The 20,793-nt window shown below is 53.6% G+C and overlaps 1 protein-coding gene across 1 annotated transcript in view; it reads right to left on the bottom strand.

The window, feature by feature from the left end:
* The window catches only part of LOC119097337 (dynein heavy chain 5, axonemal-like), a 118,530-nt gene that overhangs the window by 7,807 nt on the left and 89,930 nt on the right, over positions 1-20,793 (bottom strand). Inside the window, 11 exon segments of the mRNA XM_037220385.1 lie at positions 3,492-3,622; positions 4,764-4,920; positions 5,271-5,426; positions 6,257-6,391; positions 6,581-6,770; positions 7,225-7,490; positions 7,802-8,017; positions 10,332-10,477; positions 10,996-11,194; positions 11,511-11,733; positions 12,126-12,352. Of these exon segments, the coding sequence (XP_037076280.1) occupies positions 3,492-3,622; positions 4,764-4,920; positions 5,271-5,426; positions 6,257-6,391; positions 6,581-6,770; positions 7,225-7,490; positions 7,802-8,017; positions 10,332-10,477; positions 10,996-11,194; positions 11,511-11,733; positions 12,126-12,352 (2,046 nt within the window).

Raw genomic sequence — 20,793 nt, forward strand, 5'->3', positions numbered from 1 at the left:
TCAGGTTGCCTGCAGACTTATTTATTTCCTTTCACGCTCTTGGTAACCTTTGACCTAACTCAAGGTGACCACGTTCTGGAAAGGTTACGTTATCGAGCATGAGCCATCGATCGATAAAGGCTTTGAGTTGATCGTTCTCATGGGCCCGGAGCATGGTGTTCTCTGCACACTATTTCATCGTGGTTTTGGGCGTTTTTGTGACTCAAGTTTGTGTTGTTTGTGACCTAACTCAAGGTCACCACAGTGAGGAATGATAGGCTATCGACCATGACACTCGTTGCTGTTGGTGACTGGGTTGGTAGTTGGGTTGCTGCAAACAACCACCTTGTGTTGCTGCAAACAAATTTCGGTGGTGTCGGGTGTTTTTTGGTGACCTTTACCTGGCCCAGTGCCATTTGTTCTCGAAAGGAGCATACTCCATGTTATCGACCATGCTACATCGATTGGTACAGGTTTCGTGTCGATCGGTCCCAAAGGCTCAGATCATGTGGTTGCCTGCGAAGAAGCAGTGGTGGGCAGCGTTTTTGATGGTCTTTGACCTGCCCCAAAGCCGTCATGTTTTGGGACGGATATTATATCGACTACGTCACATCGACTGGTGGGGGTTTAATGCTGATCCGTTCCAAAAGCTTGGAGCGCGTGGTTGTTTCGGGCATTTTTGGTGACCTTTGGCCCGACCGAAGAACGCTGTTCTCCGGGAAGGCTCGATTTTCGACCAAGCGGCATCAAATGGCGAAGGTTTGGTGCCGATCGGTCCCATTGGCTGAAGCATGGGGCGTCAACAGGTTTTGTCGCCTGTTTATAAACTCACAACGGAGGGAATACTTATGACCTGTGACGGACGGGCTCAAGCGATTAACGACGTGCAAGTAATGGCGTGGCGGCACCCAGCCGTTCGGGTGTTCCCCCAACGTGGAATCACAAAGTACACGCCGTTCGAGGCAGTGTTCTGCGGTCAATCTCGTCTGGTATCCATGGTGATAACGGAAATCGATGTAATGCTGCTGCAACACCACCATGCATCAGGGCAACACGGGCACCGGAACGCTCGGCGCGACCAAGAGAAAGCTCCACTATCCTACATGAGACGCAGTCTGACGAACAAGCCACCCGACGGCGCTTACCAGCTCAGGGATGACCCTGTCCCCAACGTCGGAAGGGAGCGGGGCGCACAGCCAAGCGGCCAGAAAGTCCCGGCTCTCCCATATCAGCCTCAACACAAAGAAATAAACACGGTTTGCATGCAGGTCACCACGACAGGAGCGGCGACGCAGGGGTGGGGTTGGGGGCAGGGAGCCAAGAGTACGTTTTCGCTTCCCCAAAATTTGGAAGGGCTCTTTTGCTCAAACTTCAGGTTTGTTTTGGCGCAAATGATGATTGCGGTTGAGGCGCCCTTAAAGCTCCATAACTAATTAACCCAAGTTTTGTTTGACAAGCATGCCTTTATGCAGTGTATACACACACACACACACACACACACACACACACACACACACACACACACACACCACACACACACACACACACACACACACCACACACACACACACACACACACACACACACCACACACACACACACACACACACACACACCACACACACAACACACACCACACACACACACACAACACACACACACACACACACCACACCACACACACACACACACACACATATATATATTATTTAATATAACAAGTTTAAACATATTAACATAACATAACAAGACAAGTTAAGCATAAGTTAGAAATATTCGGATAAAGGAAGCCCCCATAACTGACCTAACACATAGCAAAACGGGCTCAGAAGACCGCTCTCTGCATCAAAGGCCTATTTTATGACTCGGGAGACCCTTTCATCATGAATATAGGTGGCTTATTGTCTGAATAATGAGGCCCGTTTGGGTAAAGCAGGCATCTTATTTATATTAGGAGACCCCTATCCTGATATCGCGCGAAGTTAGCGATTTATTTTAGCTATTAATATAAAGACCGCGTTCTGATTTCGCTGAAACCAATTTTAAACATTACTTTCAATAATTACACGAGATCACCAAATCTGCAGTCTATTTTGCACAACATCATTGACCGTCCGTCAAGTCAAGTCGAGGTCAAGGAAAGGCGAGCTCCATATCACAACAAAAGTTTCCAGCCAATTTTGACTTTTTCCGAATCAGAATATTCGCCAGCGCATGAACAGGCGTCTTTCAAAAAGTCCTCACATCTCACGGCCACCTTCCAAGGCCAAGTTCAGCTCAGAGAACGCGGAGCTCCACGCCACCAGAAAAGTTACCTTACGATTTTCGATTTTTTGTATCAGAATAATGCGCATGAATTAGAACCGGGATCGCCTTCAGTGCGTAGGCTAGTGTCTGTCAAGCAGATCCTGATCTCTGACCTTGAAGAATGGCCTTAATACTTCAGGACTTGTTGATGGACGCCAGTTCATCATTAGTAAATATGATGATGGTTAAAAATCTGAAATCGGCTAGTAACTTTGGAGTGATGTGGATGCTTCTGTCTTTGGCCACGCATTTGACCTTGAAGAGCATGTGATGTTACAAAAAAAAAACACGTCAGATTCGGTACTCCCGTACAATTATTCACTGGTTGACGTTTTTCAATAAAATCAAAGCCCGTTGCTAAATAAATCGCTAAATAAACCGCTAAATAAGTGGCTAGCTTTACGGTCCTATTCTGGGACAAGATGCACATTTTATGCGTCAGAAGGTCTCTGTTCCAGGTCAGGATATCCTTCTGGAGTTATGAGGCCATCTGTAAGGTTTGGAGGCCCCTTTGTGAGTCCGAACCATCTTGTTCCAAATTAGGCGGTCCCTCCATGCATTCCAAAGCCTATTTCTGAAAAAGGAGCCTCCATTTTTGGAACGAAGAGGCCTTTAACTGGGTCTTCAAGCCCCTGCACTAATCAGAGAGGCCCTAGTCCGTGTTCCTTCACTTGTCAACATTTACTCAGATTAGTCTGGTGATGTAACAACTTTATAAGAGAGCATGCATCCCGGCGCCACCTTGGATGCGCCACTGCCCAGGAGGCTTCATTCAGCCGCAGCCTCCCCGGGACGTTCCACCCCAACTTAAAATCCGTGGCGCCGCCGCTGCGCCATGATACATTCGCACGGTGTATAAAGGATGATCCACTGTCTACACCCCCAGAGCTGGTTGTATGGCTTCGCGGGTGGTCACCCCCACTCGCCGGGTGGCTGGGTCATCCGGAGAAGCTGGAGTTGCGTCTTGCGCCGCGTGAGGAGCGCAAGACACAGGCGCGTACGACGTTCAAAGCCGGTACTACTTCGACTGCGCTCAACTGTACTCAACTGCGTACTACAGCTGTTCTCACTTTGATACCACGAAATAAGGGATCTGAGCGATACGCTAATTGGTGCGGCAAATCCCCGACTTTCAGGAGGCATGCTCAAGTCCAGGCTGTGCGACATATGCCAGTAATCACGTCAGATCTGCTGTCTGGGCTGACCTGAGTCGAAGTCAGGCGGTACAGCAGGTCGTCCTCCAGCGCCTTGGTCTTGCGCTTGTTTTCCATCACGGCCTCGATGAGAGCCACGCGGTCCGACTCAAGCTCCACCTTCTCAGTGCGGATCACACGCCCTGAGAAGCCACAGGCCAGAGGCAAAATCACGCCACACTTCTTCACCACTAGGTGGACCAAGCCGCAAGACGCTCGCGCGTTTGCATCCGAGAATACCCTCGTGACGTGGAACTTTAAAAATAACCAAATGAAATTAGGTGGTCCGCAAAATGCCAGTAATGACACAGATAGAACGTTTCCGACGAAGTGCTGGCATCAAACTCTATCCTGGCAGGCCTTCAGGTCAGCTGCATTGATCCAACGAAGTTTGTTACGCTAGCTTTAATCGGCACTCGCAATCATTCATTGTTTCTAATCGGTGAGCACTTGAAGACCTTTGCAATATTTTCCGGTATGTTTTCGGTCACGAACATTTCCCATAAACCTGTTATAGCGTTAGCTAACAGGCGCAGTTTAAAGCCATCTGTGCAGAGCCTCTACTATACGGAAACCGGGTGAAATAACGCTGGCTCCAATGCAATGAAATTTCTTCAAATTTCATAAACATAGTTCTCCGGATCCTGGGGAACTGGAAATCGTAATGCATTGTCATTGTCTCAATGATGGCATACCATGCCTGTCAAAAACAGCGTCCCGGACAATGGAAACCCACTCGGGGAGGAGCGCAGTTCTCGAAAATCGGATGGGGGTGATTCAATCGAGTTGACTTACCTACCTCCAAAACCTGACTTTTCCCGGGTTTGGCCGCTTTGAGTTGCGTCTCCGATGTCATATTGAAAATAGAGAATGGTCGTTTCCAATAAGATTTTACGTCGCGGGCTAACCACCCATTTCAAGCCAATTTGATGGCAATAACAATGAATATATAATGATGTTATGGTTAGGTATGCGTTTAGGTAGCTCTTGTATCAGGAGCTCAGACATTTGCTGCATTTTGTTGGCCCAATATTCCCTTTTTGTTATATGCGTGGGGCATGGGGGTTCGAAGACCACTGGGGGGCCCAAGTCAGCATTGGGGCCCAGGTTCACTTCGCAAAGTATATAAAGTGGCACCCCTGCACCCGAGGCTTTTTTCGTTGTTTCCATCCCTTTGCACGCGCAGTCCCACAGGGGATGAAGACTGATACATGGCCACGTTGTTGGCCACGTGTCACATCGCACCAGGTCTGTTCGCGAGGATCCAGGAGCGGCAGGACGTACCGAGCAACTGGTCCTCCAACCCCAGCATGGTGACGGTGAAGTCGATGATGGCCGTCTTCGCGGCCACCTCTGGACTGTACGCCGGATTGGCCATCTTGGTGGTGATGTAGAGTGTGAAGCCGGGCATAACGTCGCACTCCTTGTCACCCACCAGCACCTGGCGAGCGGCCAGGCGTCGTAAGGAGACGCCAGTTGATCGGCACCTGATACCAACAGGTAGGCGAAAACACGAGACGGCGCAGCAAGGCACCAGTGGTAACCAGAAGCGCATGATATCACTAAGGCACATTTCGTAAAATCGCGCTGTGTCGAGACTGGGTATGTAAACCTAGCACTGTACGTGAAAACGAACCCAATATCTTGTCACACGCTGGTCTACGGCTAAGCGCAAAGCAGACGCGTCGATTTTGATGAGACGTGAGACATGAGATATAAGACATGAGACAGATACAGAAAACATAGGCAGACAAAGTAGACCTCAGCAGCTGGCAGGCTGCGTGTAGCAACCTTAAGCGTAGAGCCAGACTTGATGAAGTTCTTCTCCAGCAGGTTATCAAGCACCGGGTCCAGCTCCTCGCCCACGTCTTCAATCAGCAGCGGCCTGCCCAGAGACAGACTGTCCTCCAGGTGAGCCCGGAAGTACTTGTGGTTGAGTGAGCTGATCTGGCGACGGTCCAGACGCGTGGGGTCAGGACGCCGGAGGATCAGACGCGCGGGGTCAGGGCGTCAAAGAGACACGCACGGTCAGGGTGGCGGCGCAAAATGCCAGGCAGGAATGCGCGCGCAGCGGGAAAATGCACAGACTGGGCCTGGCTGAGTTTCTTCAAGGAGAGGAGACAGTTGAGAAAACAACGAGCAAGGCCGGAAAAGGTGACAGTGCTCAGGGTAAAACGGCGACGCATTTAAGTTTGGGTCCCACCGCCGTGGCTTTCCTGGTAAAATACCGTTGCAAGCTACCAATGCAAACATTCAAATACACTCGGCAAAAGCTTTAACTTGTTCCACGTCCTCGTGGGACAGCCCTAATTACAGACATTCGCATGCTACCCGTATCCTCACTACAGTGTGCATACATACAGCGGTTATATCTGGACTTCCGTGGCCGTGTAAAAACTACCACGGAGACCGGAGACCCAGGACGAGACCATGTCCTGAAGGCGGATCACCAAACCAAACGCTGATCTGAATGCACAGCATAGCTGTGAACCAGCTGCCGTGGGCGGTAATTCACACAGCACTGACCCCGTGACATGGCGGCAGGCCCGGCCGTCGCCCTCAAACCGGCCTGGTGGAGGGCCGTACCTAGACACCATCAGACCGTCACCGCCGCTCTCCGGTCCCGCCTGAACGCACCCCAGCAGTTGGGAGTCATGAGAGCGTGCACACAAGTCCCGCGTCTCAGGCACACACGGAGGTCTTTCGCCGGCCCCGGCCTCCGTCCCGCCGTGGTGATAACACGCGTCGGCAAAAAGTCAAGCGACCGTAAGCCGCACCTGAAGCTCGTTGGAGGCCTCTCGGTTCTTGATCCAGGCCTTTCCCTGGCCCTGTGGGTCGATCATGAGCGGGTAGCAGCTGGCCTGCGTCGCCACGATGCCGTTCTGGATCGACAGCTCGTCACTGGGCAAACCCTGCCGATGGCGGACGGGTTAAATAGGTCAGCAATAGCGCGGCATAACAATGAAATCAGGATACTGCGGTCACAAAGGAGACTCAACAGATCGATCCACTCCACATGTGACACCTGAATGCTTCACATAGCCAGTACGCAGAGTGCAGCTGCGCTGGTTCACATGGAGTGCGCTGGTTCGCGCCCCTACCTGCAGACTCCACTCGGCCACGGTGGCGTTGTCGCAGAGCATGCTGACGATGTTGAGGGTGGCCGTCATCGGTATACCCCGCGACTGCAGCACCTTCTTCCAGCTGGTTTGCAGGGCGCAGCGGAACTCCTGGTTGAACGGGCCCGAGTACGAGAGAAAGGCCACCGCCAGCAGGGCGTCTCCCACCAGGCTGGCGGCAAAGCGCGTGCAGCACTGCTCGTCACAGCCGCCGCCGTCGCACTACAACAACGTCAAGTCATTGGAGCTTACGACGCACTCAGCTACTGACGCTGTATGACGTCGCCTGCCGCTCACCTTGGCAGGAAGGGCGGGCACCGCGTGGAATCGAACCCCGTACCTCCAGCTTCCCAGACGCGCAGCTTAACCACCACACCACCAGTATCCCTAAGTAGCGTCGTGTTACATTACGAAGGCCTCGTCACTACCGCTAAGCTAAGGTTCCTCTGGATTAGGCTGCATGTCACAACTTCCGCGTGGTGTTCTCATATTGTGTACACGTTAGATGGTTGTCTCCAGCCTGACCCTGAGCCTCATCATCAGGAGCGTCACGAAGCTGCTCCCCCCTCAGCCCGCCCCCAACTCCGCGTCAGTTCCGTCAGTAGCCGTCGCTGTCGGCAGCTCACCGTCCCATCTGCTCCTTGAAGGCCTTGCTCTGCTGCGTCCAGCGCACCTTCTCGCCGCCAAGGCCGTTGATGAGCTGGCTGGCGGCGTGCATCTTGCGGCGACATGCGTCGGCCGCCTGCGTCAGCCGCGTCGTCTCGGCCACGGCCCGGTCGTACTGGGCCTTGACGGTGGCCAGCTCGGCCTCCTTCTCGGTCAACTCGGCCTCGGCCCTGCTCAGCTCGGCCTGGGCCGCCGACAGCCGGGCGCCCTGCAGCGCCAGGTTCGCCTGCCGCCGCCGGCGCGCGTCACGCTCAGGTCGGACCGGATCGGTCGGATCCAGACGGCGCAGCGACGACGCTTAGCGCTACTCCGCACATCAGTGTTTCGACACGGACTGGGCTGCTTCTCAAACGTGCAGACGCGTTCACAATTCATCGTCCGATTTCCCCTATCGTGCCTTCCGTCGCTCACCACACAGAACTACGGTCAATTCCTACAGCTGGCCACAGATGAATTAGCGCGGCCCAGTGCGACACCCACGGCCATTTGTGTGCGATCACTGCACACATCGCGCCTCTCCAGCCTCGTGGAGCTTACCTTGAGCGGCAGCACCTCCTTGTTGACGCCGAAGAAGAAGGACATGGCGCGGGTCCACGAGAGCAGACCGGCCACGTCACCGCACACGCGCGTAGCCGTGTCCATGTTGTAGTCCTCCATGGAGAAGTAGGGCTCGAGCAGCTCGATCATCTCGTCGTTGATGGTGTCCTTGGGGTAGGTCTGCAGCTGCTGCAGGAACGTCGTGCTGGCCATCATCTGCGGCGGCGGGTCAGGTCAGGTCAGGCACGGTGCTGGGTCACAGACGGCGGCGCGCTGAGGCGCGACCCCCAGCAGGCCCGTACGCTCCAGGCGCGTAACACAGGCGGCCACATTCCGGCAGAAATACTTTGGATCAGTCGGGAACATCACAGTCGCACAGTCGCTCCTAAATGAGCGCTTAAATATTACGACAGAGGCTTCGTGTCAAAAAGGTTCACGGTTTGGAGACTCGTTACTTTCTTTCAAGGCGGCGCGGCATTACGCAACGAGCGTTATAAACCACGAACTAAACTAAGGCTGTCGATTCATGTTCGTAGTATGATTTCGTTTTAGACTAAGGCAGCAGCCGGCTCGCAGCAAACGACGGCTTGCTCGTTCGCATGTTATGTTGGCGTTTCCGTTCGGCGACTAACTGGAAGAAGCCAGTGCCGCAGGCTGATGGACATTGATTTTCTGTTAGATCAAGGTCGGGCATTTGTGAACGAGTTGCACGTCCGGGAATCGATAAAACGCAACGCGTCAAGGCCGCAAACCCATCACCGGTCACGTCCCGTGACGCATTCATGCTTCATGTAGCTCACAGCGGGCCAGCACCCGCGGCGGGTCTCAATGAATTGTGAGGGGCATCCAATGACCTTTCGGGTAATATTTCTGAGGAAAAATAGATGAGAAGTATGGCAGACCTTAACTTAAAAAGCTAGGGGGTGGTTTAAGTTGATTTGGACGGCTGCTCCAGTCACGGAAGAGGCTGCGGATGCACTGGCGCCATCTTAGGTCATTTAGGCCATACACAACATGACTGCAAGACTCGGCTTCGTCCATTCTATCTCGCGTTCGAACTCTGGAATCCCAGCGCCAGTTCATTTGGAAACTAATGGATACTGCGTGGTGCAAATAAAGACAAGCGTTCGTGATCACATCCATCCAAACGGGCAGAAGGCGAAGTGAATGGCATGAATAATATTAACATAATTTACAGCGGACTTTCATGTGCATTTTTCGAAAGCAAGCTGATCACAGCAGCTAATCTTTCAGCTTAACTTCTTCGGTTCCTGGGATCACGAAATGAGGACAGTGAGCCGCTGCGTGTGAAGCAAAACAGAGACATAATGCGTTTAACCTCGAACCAACAGACGTTACCTCTTAGCCCCCGAGCCGCTTTCAGAGCGCCTTGATCCGGGTCGCCTCCGGACAGCACCCTCATCAGCTGGACAGAGCGGGATTTAGGACAGACAGACATCTTCAGTGACTAGACCCAGGAGGGTTTGGGACAGAGCGCCCGTGGGCTCGGGACACGGTCTGCTCACCTTCGGTGACTCGACCCGGGAGAGTTTGGGACAGGGCGCCCGTGGGCTCGGGACACGGTCTGCTCACCTTCGGTGACTCGACCCAGGAGAGTTTGGGACAGGGCGCCCGTGGGCTCGGGACACGGTCTGCTCACTTTCAGTGAATCTACCCAGGAGGGTTTGGGACAGAGCGCAAGTGGGCTCGGGACACGGTCTGCTCACCTTCAGTGACTCTACCTAGGAGGGTTTGGGACAGAGGCTCGAGGGCTCGGGACACGGTCTGCTCACCTTCAGTGACTCGGCCCAGGAGAGTTTGGGACAGAGAGCCCGAGGGCTCGGGACACAGTCTGCTCACCTTCAGTGACTCTACCTAGGAGGGTTTGGGACAGAGCGCTCGAGGGCTCGGGACACAGTCTGCTCACCTTCAGTGACTCTACCTAGGAGGGTTTGGGACAGAGCGCTCGAGGGCTCGGGACACGGTCTGCTCACCTTCAGTGACTCGGCCCAGGAGAGTTTGGGACAGAGCGCTCGAGGGCTCGGGACACGGTCTGCTCACCTTCAGTGACTCGGCCCAGGAGAGTTTGGGACAGAGCGCTCGAGGGCTCGGGACACGGTCTGCTCACCTTCAGCGACTCTACCTAGGAGGGTTTGGGACAGAGCGCTCGAGGGCTCGGGACACGGTCTGCTCACCTTCAGCGACTCTACCTAGGAGGGTTTGGGACAGAGCGCTCGAGGGCTCGGGACACGGTCTGCTCACCTTCAGTGACTCTACCTAGGAGGGTTTGGGACAGAGCGCTCGAGGGCTCGGGACACGGTCTGCTCACCTTCAGCGACTCTACCTAGGAGGGTTTGGGACAGAGCGCTCGAGGGCTCGGGACACGGTCTGCTCACCTTCAGTGACTCTACCTAGGAGGGTTTGGGACAGAGCGCTCGAGGGCTCGGGACACGGTCTGCTCACCTTCAGTGACTCTACCTAGTAGGGTTTGGGACAGAGCGCTCGAGGGCTCGGGACACGGTCTGCTCACCTTCAGTGACTCGACCCAGGAGGGTTTGGGACAGGGGGCCTGCGGGTCAGGTTTGACCGGCTGTAGGCGCTTCTGGAACAGGATGAGCACGCAGTCCATGATGCGCATCACCAGATGAGGAGGTCGACCCAGCTTGCGCACCGTCGCTGGAAACAGCAGGAGCACGTGACAAAGACAGCGCCTCCGCGCGCCCTCCATCGTATGAACAAGACCGTCGATATCGCCCGTTTCCCGACTGGCTGCAGTTTGTCCGCTACGCCGGCCTCCTACCTTAGGACTGGGATACATGCAGCTGACAGTCACCGCTGATGGAAGACTAATAGTGCTATATGACCGCACACTGTATAGGCGCCCAAATTCCCCAGAAGCCGATCGGTGATAGAAGATTAGATCGCCGATCGGTGATAGAAGATTAGATCGCTCCTGAAACGACCAAGATTACTCACGGAGTACCGAGCAGACGTGGGTCTCTTACGTTCTCTCGCAATTATTTTATAGGTGCCATTACTTACAGCGGATCTCTGATATGAGACAGCTAACCACTTGGTAATATGATATGGCGTAAACGGGAGCGAACATTGGCTCACTCAACGCCGTTGAGCGGCGCCACACGCCTGTGAGGATGTTTTACACAGCTGAGCCCCGTGCCAGTGGCGGAACCCACCGATGTGGGCCTGCTTGATGGTGTTGAGCGCCGCCTCCGCCATCTCCAGGGCCGGCCGCGCCAGCTCCAGCTTCTGCTCGGCCAGCTGCTTGTCGACGGCGATCTGTTCGACCAGCTCAATGGCGCGGTCCTTGACACGGACCACCTGGTCTCGGATGGTCTCGGCCTCGTGTGCCCGGTTCGTCACCGCCTCCAGCACCTGACACGCGGGAAGGCGGTCGAGAGTTTCGCATCCGGCAGCCGTGTGTAGCGACGCAGTGAAATACGAAGCAGCGACTCCATGATCTCGGTCGCTAAGGTAATGAGGAGAGTGGTCACCAGTAGAGCGACAGGCATTCAGATACGCGGCTCTTAAAGAAAAAAACCCTTTGAACTTCTGCACATCCTCATAAGAGCCCAGCCATCCTCCCCATCTTTTGGGGCAGACAGTGACCGGGTACATGACCGGAGAGGAGACGCCTGCAGCGTCTGCAGCGTCTCCTCTCAGCGCACTCCGCAGTCGGACGGCAGCGGACCTGCTCGGCCTTGTCGGAGGCCAGCGCCAGATCGGTCTCCGTCACCACCAGCTCCCGCTTCAGCGCCTCCACCGTCAGCGACGCCTCGTGCAGCTTGGTGAGGCCCGAGCTCATGCGCTCGCCGAGCTCGCCGATCTCGGCGCTCTTGCTGCGGTACACCGTCTTGTACGAGTTAAGGAAGGACAGGTACGACTTGGGTGTCACGTGTGCGAAGCGGCGGAACCTGGCGGCAGCGGCGGCAGCGGCGTCAGCGACGTCAACAGAGACGAACAACAACATTAAGAAAAAGCGAGACGGCAGCGGCGTGAAGAATATCGGCCCTCCTGCACCTGACGCTGCAGTACACAGGCTACGCTTCAATTGGTTCTCCCGTCATACCTGTTCAGACTACAGAGCGTGTCAAACTTTGATGCAAGGAACAGATGAGGCCGCAGAAGAGGCCACCGGCCTTATGCCGGATTACACAGACACTGACTGACACTGATTGCACTGACTACACTGATGACACTGGTACACTGATTCAATGTGAGTTGAACGCCAGGGTCTGACTGGTCTGAAGAAGATCCAGGTACCGTAAACACACGAGGAAGAGCCGTACGCCGCGGCACGACTGACCTGAGGAAGAACTGGATGCAGTAGTCGGCCACCGTGTCCTGGACGGCACCCATGGCCTGCACCAGCTCCCGCCGGACCTCGGGCGTGCAGGCCAGCGTAAAGCTGTCAATGAAGTGCTGCGCCACGGCGATCAGCGCCTCCTTCGGCCACGGCTGGAACCAGTCGATGGTGCAGCCTGACACCAGGCTCGGGAAGCGCAGCGCACGGGAGCGGAACTTCTCGCCCACCTGGGGGGACAGGTGCGGCGCTCGGGTGACGTCCGGTGGTCCTGCCGTGTCTGTCGGGACGGCAGGTGACGGCCACTGGGCGTCGGAACTGGGACGCGTGATGACGGAGCGCCGCGTTCGAGGGACCCGGACGTACAGCCGACGAGTTCAGTTTGGACGGCAGCTGAACTGAGACCTGGTCGGGTCGCTCATAACACGTAAAGTCATGCCTTCACTCGCATACATACGTCATCTGTTCGCGCTGTGCGGTGTTCTGGCGAAAAAAACACATCTACACGCACATAACGAATTGGTACACGACACCGGGCGCCAGCACTCGAAATAACCGGGAGCTGAACTCCAGAAATCCCCACGACGGCATGTAAGCCTCATGCAGGATACGACCTAAAATACACAAATCATCGATACGTAGTATCTATGCGTACCATCATCTATACTTTACGCAAAAATACATACATTTATACGTACAAAAGGAATTGATAAAAGACATCAGGCGCCAACACACGGAATAACCAGGAGGCTGGTCTCCAGAAATCCCCACGACGGCATGTAAGCCTCATACAGGACACGGGACGCGTCGAAGCCGATCCGCCGGTGTCGACGCCGGATATAGGTGCCCGACCATCGAGCACCGGCTGAGCTGCTATCAGCAGCCAGTACAGCGCATCGTTCGTCTGATCGGACGCCACGGGGCGACACATCGGTGGGAGACGGCGGGAGCTGAGCCAGTCATATTGTAAATGCATGTGACCGGTCGCACATGAGTCTCCTTGGCAACCACAGCCAAGCCAATGGTGCCACCGTGGAACATACGAAGGTTCTGACAGCGACGAGCTATTGATTATTGTGCCTGACATGAAAGCTGCCATTAAGACATTTGCTAAGATGGCAGGTTCCCAACGATCCCGAGATGTGCCCGACACAACATGCCGAGAAGGTTGGCTTAACCCGGGGAATTAGCCAGCATGCAACGTCTTAGAATAGAGCCACTACAGCAATGGTTTCCCCTCAATTGAACTCATTGCCAGCATTATCAGACGTCCACCGAACAGCGGCGTCCTCAAGCAGAGCCTGCACCCGACAGAAGCGTCCTCAAACGGGACCTGCACCAGACAGCGGCGTCCTTAAGTGGAGTCTGCACCAGACATCAGCGTCCTCTAGTTGAGTCTGTACCAAACAGCGGCGTCCTCAAGTAGCCTTTACCAGACAGCGACTTCCTCGATCGAAGCCTGCACCAGGCAGCGGCATCCTCAAACGGAGCCGGCACCTGACAGTGGCGTCCTCAAGCAGAGCCCGTACCAAACAACGGCGTTCTCAAGAGGAGCCTATATCAGACAGCGGCGTCTTCAAGTGGAGCCTGCACAAGACTAGTAAGCTGTGTTCAAGCATCGGAGTACGTACAAAACAACCAGGAAAGGACAGGCACGGCACGGACCGGCAAGACTTGCTTCTTGCTAACCAGTAGCCTTAATGCTCCACCTGGTAAAAAGTGGTCTTTTAGCAAATAACAGTGATGTGAAGTCATACCGCGAGCGGAAGCAACTAATGATCACATCTGAGTGTGATGGATGTCCCTGTACGTAAGGACCATGTCCGACACGAGGGCCGAGTTCAGAGCGGGGAGGGGGGGGGGGTCTGGCCGCACATGGTGACCACCCCCGAGCGTTAGAGGGACGGGTACCGGTGAAAAGCAGAGCACGACGTGCAGGTTCTGCCGGACGCGGCAGAGGAAGTAGTCCTGCAGCGTCTCGGGCGTGGGCGAGCGGCGCGGGTGCTCACGCTTCATGATTGGCGTCAGCTCGGCGCAGATCTCCTGCGTCTCGTCCCGGCTGAACAGGTTGGAGATCAGCCCTGCCGAGGACCGACGCCAACTGTAATCGGCTCCATGTTTCAGGTAAAGTTCACGAACAGGAGCCATGAGTGGCATTAAATAAATATCGCTAGATATCTCGCCATCCCGATAGATATCTCCAGATGCGAGTCTGATGGCAGCGATGGATAGTATGACATCTTTTGCAAGTACGAGAAGTCTGACATAGCTTGCAAGTATTGCAAGTACGGTGTCCTTTGCATGTAGCAGCTACGACTTTATATGTCACACAGTTCACTGATCTATTTGTCTAGGCCCGTAGAAAATGTCGCACTTTGCCAGCATTAGCCCCCAGCTCATCTCATCAGGGGCCGAGTTACAGCCGGCTGAACCTATTACTGAACTCTCCGAAAGTAAGTCAGACTAGATTGGCCCATTTGCTTGGCTACAACGCACTGTAACACATACTTAAGTTAGATTAATGAATTAAGTGAGCTTGCTTCGGTACATCGAGTGGCTATTATTGATTCAAACTGGCGGGCACTCGGACCTAATCAAAGTTTTCTTTTGACACTTTTAACTACCCTATACCTACCAGATGCCAGAACGTTGTTGATGTATTCGAGAAAAGCCTCTTCCTTGATGTCCTGATCGGTAAAGATGAATGTAGTGCCTTTGCCCTGGACGCCGCATGTCCTGTACAACACCTTCAGATCTTCCATTAGATTGTTTGAATTGTATGACCTGTAAAACATGGTCCAAATAAGCTTAAGTCTGTGTTTTTCACAGATGAAATAGTTGCGAATCAGAAGAGAATAGAGGCATGATCTACGCTGGGAAGTCAGAGAAGGCCAAACGTGACCAACGAAGAACGAGCAGCCATCAAAAACTCAAGAATGACGACAGTACCACATACTCCCAGCTGGCAAAGGCAACGCCACAGTAGTCATAAACAAGGCAGAGTGCACTCGGAAGCTGGGCAGCCGTGGTGAGTGACAGGACATACAGCAAGCTGAAGAGGGATGCTAGATTAACAACCGAACGAAAGCTGACCAAGCTCCCGCGGGAGAACAAGAAGGGAGAAAACCGGACAGATGCTCGACGTGGACACCCAAATCATCATCACAGTGAGCCATAATTTCATCCGTGATGATACTACTTCGTCTCAATTGTTCCGCAAACCGATATCTGCGTTTTTTACGCAGGTTCTCAACCAACGAGGCATTTAGCGTGCACTATGAAAGCTAAATCACTGCTAAATGCACCTAATATGTTTCGCATCACGCGCGTAACTGCATATAGGACGTTCCAGAATCCACACAGGCAGTTCGAGTTACATATGAGCGATCCTGAAAACGTTGAGGAATGACAGTGAATGTGTCCACGCCTGTCGAACGTGTCCAGTGGCACTGCCTAGTAATTGTTCCTAATGCATGCTTCAGAATGCCACAAAAAGTTAAAATCACTTGCTGATAACGAAATTCCCTCAAATTAACATAACTTCCAACTAAACAAACCCGCCTAATCTGAAGCTAATTCTTTAGAAAAAAAAATGCTGATAGCTCTCTGCAACTCTGGGCACTGGCATGCAATTTGGCGGAACTTGTTTGAAACGGAGGATTTTGCACAAGATTGCGTACAAAACGGTTATTGGCACACTGCGGTTATATTTTTATGCTGTGTAATGTGAAAAACATATAATCAGCGCATCTGCTGTAGTCTCACACACACACACACACACACACACACACACACACACACACACACATATATATATATTATATATATATATATATATATATATATATATATATATATACAGTTTTCACACATCAAAAGACATATTAACCTTCATATATACTTCGGGTCATCGTATCGCGAAGCAAAGGAGAACGACGATGGACCGAGGGAGGAAAAACGAAGGAAAGAGGAAGGCTGACGACGAATTCCTTCAGACATCAAGCGTTTTATCAGCAGGTTTCCCGCAACAAAGTCATACCGATCACGGTCAGACGCTTTTGTCCGGCAGCTGTGCGATCCTGATCTCAGGAGGTATCTGCAGAGCAGAATACTCGGACCCCGATCACGGCGCGTGGTCCGGTCACCCGCCCACCCACCTGGTGGATGGTCAGGCTGAATGTCTTGTAGCTGGCAATGAAGGAGGCCAGCTTCGTCAGAGACTGCTTGCCTGAGCCGCCTACGCCCACCAACAACGCGTTTCCGCCAGGATTGCGTATGATGCGCGAAATCTGCGACGACGCGAGCTCGTTAATCAGACCGGACAGGCACCGTCAGTGTCAAAACAACAGTTGAAGTGGCATTGCAACAGCCCGTTCTCTGAAAATAGAGAATACATACAATGCGAGCTTCATTGCCTGGCGTCCGTTAAAAACGCCGACCCCTGGGCCACACAACCAGTTGGGATGTTTGATTACATGATACTTATTAAGAACTAGGTTATGTCGCCCAGAGTATAGTGGGACTTTCCGGGCATTACATTGACGAGACGCGCGTAGAATCCTCGTGAATCCTCGTGAATCCTCGAGGCAAATCGTAGCCCCGCGGTCCACCCACCCACAAACATTGCGGTCTCTCGAAGCGGTGCCAGTTCACTTGATGGGGTATCGCCACTGAAAGCGAGCCTTTCCACGTAACCAGTAACCAGCATCTCCTCACCTTGATGAGATGGACCATGGCGTCCATGAAAAAGACGAGGTCCATGCCGACGCCGCGCACCATCTCGTTGTACTGCGCCTGGAACATGACCAGCCGCTCCCGGAGCGCCTCGAACGACTCGATCGGCTCGTACACCTTCGGCATCTCCATGTCGATGTCGTCGCCCTCGTCCCCGGTCGGTTCCGGCGCGTCCCTGCCGATGACAGGGGTCGTCAGGGACGTGATGGGGCGCCGATGCTCTCTGCCGCCGCTGCTGCACCAGTCCACAAACTGGTGACAGGAAAATGCGAGAAGGCAAAATAGACCGATGCCGTCACGTTGGTGGGCGTTAGTCCTGTGATTTGGAGACTAGACGCCAGCAAACGCAGCAAGCAGCGCAAGGTTCTAGCAAGAGCCTTCACCTCACAGTTGGCCCTGTTCTGGACGCTGACACGACATATTCAGCCTTACCGAAGGAAATCAACGAAGAAGAGGTCCTGTTTAAGCATGTCTGCGTAGCTCAGGCCCAGGTACTTCTGCACCGTCTGCGTCAGCTGCACGCTAAACCAGCTGCTGTCCAACGAGTTGGTGAATCTGCAGAACGCCAGGGTGCACACCTTGTCATACACTGGGAATCCTGCCGCACCGCCATAACAATCATTCATAAGAGAATTCGCAGATGTTAGTCCGTCGTCATACAAATGACAGTGTCTCCAGCACTTAGATCACGTACATTAGTGACGGGGAGAAAAGCCATTCCCTACACAGAAACGTGCATGATTATGTTTGCATGGAAGGCACGCCAGCCCGGTCTCAAGACAAGGCTCGCCCGTTCCCACCACTCACGAGCTGCACAGCGTGGCTCTCCCACAAATTCACGATACAATCAATGCAAAACGCGTCATCAAATGCAGGGGTAATGCTGCCTTCATCTATCGCCGACGTTTAGCTGCCCATGTTTGTCACTTACTATATCTCGCTAAGTCCACCGTCTATTATTCGCCTCACTGCCCTGTCCGTCCCCCAACGGCCTATCCGTCCTTCGTTTTCCCTGCCCGTCCCCCACCGGCCTGTCAGTCCTTCGTTGTCCCTGTCCGTCCCCCACCGGGCTGTCCGTCCTTCGCTGTGGCTGCCCGTCCCCAAAGCTCCTTTCAGCTGACCCTCACCTGTCCGCCACCACGCGGGTGCACTCGTGCTTCCAGAGCGCCATCAGGATGTCCTCAGACACGACTACCGTGCTCAGCGTGCCGACCACGCCCTGCCAAATGCGCGAGAGGTCGCGCAGGTTGAACACGTAGTGGAACTTGGCCGGCGTCGGCAGCATCTTGGTCTGGAAAGCAGGCGTTATGTGGTCACATGACAGGATAATTCTCTACTAAAGTGTGTGCCATGCTTTACCGATTATCTGAACCACTGCTATTGTCATCATGACAGTAGCACCGGTTACATTCACGTGCAAACATCAAGTAAAGCATTATAGGCCTGAGCATGTTATGCGACGCGATGCTGTTCGCTATTTTTTCCTCGGACAGAAACGGGTTACGGCGGTTGCTGTGAGTATATCTATAAAATTGCATGTTGCTTTAATAAGGACCGGTACGCTGCTATAATAACACGTAGGCAGCAGCGAAGGCAGGAAAAGGGATGACGTCACAGATTTTTGTACAAGCGTGTTAATTCTGGACAAGGAAAAACCTCAACCACTGCATTTTCCACATTCATGATACAACAGTGGAGTTGAAACAACTCACGTTTTACAGAATTCGTCGGGTAAAATCAAAGGTGCACTTTAGCATACGGACTCGAACCCCATAGATAATTGTGGGCCTGTTACCCGTGACTGTGATACCTCGTGATATGTGATACTGTGTGATACCTCGTCCTAATGCTTCCCAGAGCCAAAATGGAAACCCAGGCGGTTTTGAGATCCTGAAAGGTTATAGGTTCTGTATTTAATTTCAAGTGAAGTCTCTTGCGGGAAAATGGTTCCCTTTAAACACCCTTGAATACCACAACAGTACCAGCGCTTTGCATGGGACACAAAAACGGAATTGGCACGGTGCGGTTTTCGCCTGCATGACATCAACGATTCCCTATGAGCATCGACAGATCCACTTACCAGCTGCCATTCGGCCACTTTTCATTCTTTTAGCGGAAACAAAACCCTTCTGACCTCTGACCCTCCCGCATGCTCAGCCAGAAGTCCACGGTCGGAAGCAGGGCGGCACGTGACGCCTGCGGGTCTAAGGGGCGTCGGCTCACCTTGGTCACGTGCCACAGTTTCCTGGTGAGAGGCACCAGCTTCTGCACCAGGCTGCGCACGTCCTCAGTGAAGCCCCGCTTGGCGCAATAGTGACCCACGGCGATCGTGCCGAAGATCAGGTCGATGGACGTGTTGGAGGGCAGCGTGCAGTTGAAGATGGCGAAGTGCCGCTTCAGGCGCGCCGGGATGTCGTTCCGGCCGCCGCCTGGGGACGGTATCGGAGGAGAGTTCGGCCCACTGTCAGGGAATTTCTATTCCCGTTCACAACATTCATAACGCAATGAAAACGAAACACCAGTGGCCTGGCTGCCCATGACTGACCATGACACTGAAGGCCGCTAACTGGTGCTTATCGCCCCTGCTGATCTGGCTGATCGTGACTGAACCCGACCACGAAGACCCCTGACTGGCACGTATGACCCCTGCTGACCTGGCTGACCCATGGCGGCCAGAAACTGGACGTCCACGATGTGGGTGAACTCGCCGGGCTTGTCCAGGCTGTAGAAGCCGCTCATTTCGATCGTCTGCCGTACGATCTCGTTCGTGACCTGCGACAGGGGCGCAGGCGGACTCAATGCCGGGAGGTCACGCGGTGACGGTCCGCCGGTCGTCCGGCCGGAGACAGCGACGCGCACAGGCGTGAGGCGAGGAAACAACAACACGGCACGCTCCGACACCGGTTACCGGAGGTGGGGGTGCGCCGAATGCTCTCGTTGGATATCATTTAAAGTTCACAAATGGACTTTTTCGTTAGCCTTCACTGAACGATGTTAGTAGGTAATTTTCTGGACAGGCCAGACTGACAACCTCCTGTTCTAGAATACACAAACCGGTAATCCAGACCGAATGCAAATGTGATTCAGGGAAGAGTCAGATCATGCATGTCTGAGAGAAGGTATTAGCTGTTATTGCTTGTACTGGGCGCGTTCACAAAAATTAGCTCGAAAGGTTGCCCAGAAAAACACGCCTTTTGTAATTTGTCTGTGTTAGTGAATTAGTCCTAACACCAGAATTTACCTGGAATTAAGCTCAAAACCGTCGTTACAACACACCTTGCCTTTCGTGACTCGCCATATCATTAAGTATCATATAAAACGCCCCATTATTTTACATCGGCATTGCGTTCAGAGCCAGGTATTTCATAGTGGGGCACCCACCTGGTCTCCCCATTCATTGACGTGAGGACTGTTGATGTCGTCCACGAAGACGGACATCTTCTTGCCGGCCGGCGGGCCGTACGTGGAGCCCATCCGCTTGTCCAGGAAGCTCTCCATCGTCCGCTGCGGCGTCAGGCGCCGAGGGTGTAAGCCAGCACACGGCCTGACGCCGCGGGCAGCCGCTCTCGCACACGCCATAGTTTCCAGTTCGTGGGATGTGTCTAGTTAGCAATGGGGGCCGCGGGTTCGGACTTAGGGTTCCACTAGATTGGATCGTGTTTCAACGACGAGGAGTGAGCTTCACCTGTCCGTGAGTTGCCGAGCCGCAACGCTCCATCACGCTAAAGCCAGACGACAGCTTGGTGTTTTGGACCAACGGGTCAACGGAAATATGTATAGGTCTGACTATTCTTTTATATTATGCGCCCTGTTTGAAACCAGGGCAACATATTATTCCAAAGCACAATAACGATACATTTAGTAAAACAATCTGACGAGGAGACGAATGCTTAACTACCATGCCATAGTCGATTAGCTACCAAGACCAAAGACACCA

Source organism: Pollicipes pollicipes, unplaced genomic scaffold (genome assembly GCF_011947565.3).
Source record: "Pollicipes pollicipes isolate AB1234 unplaced genomic scaffold, Ppol_2.1 Scaffold_4295;HRSCAF=5057_pilon_pilon_pilon, whole genome shotgun sequence".
Taxonomy (NCBI): Eukaryota; Metazoa; Arthropoda; class Thecostraca; order Pollicipedomorpha; family Pollicipedidae; genus Pollicipes; species Pollicipes pollicipes.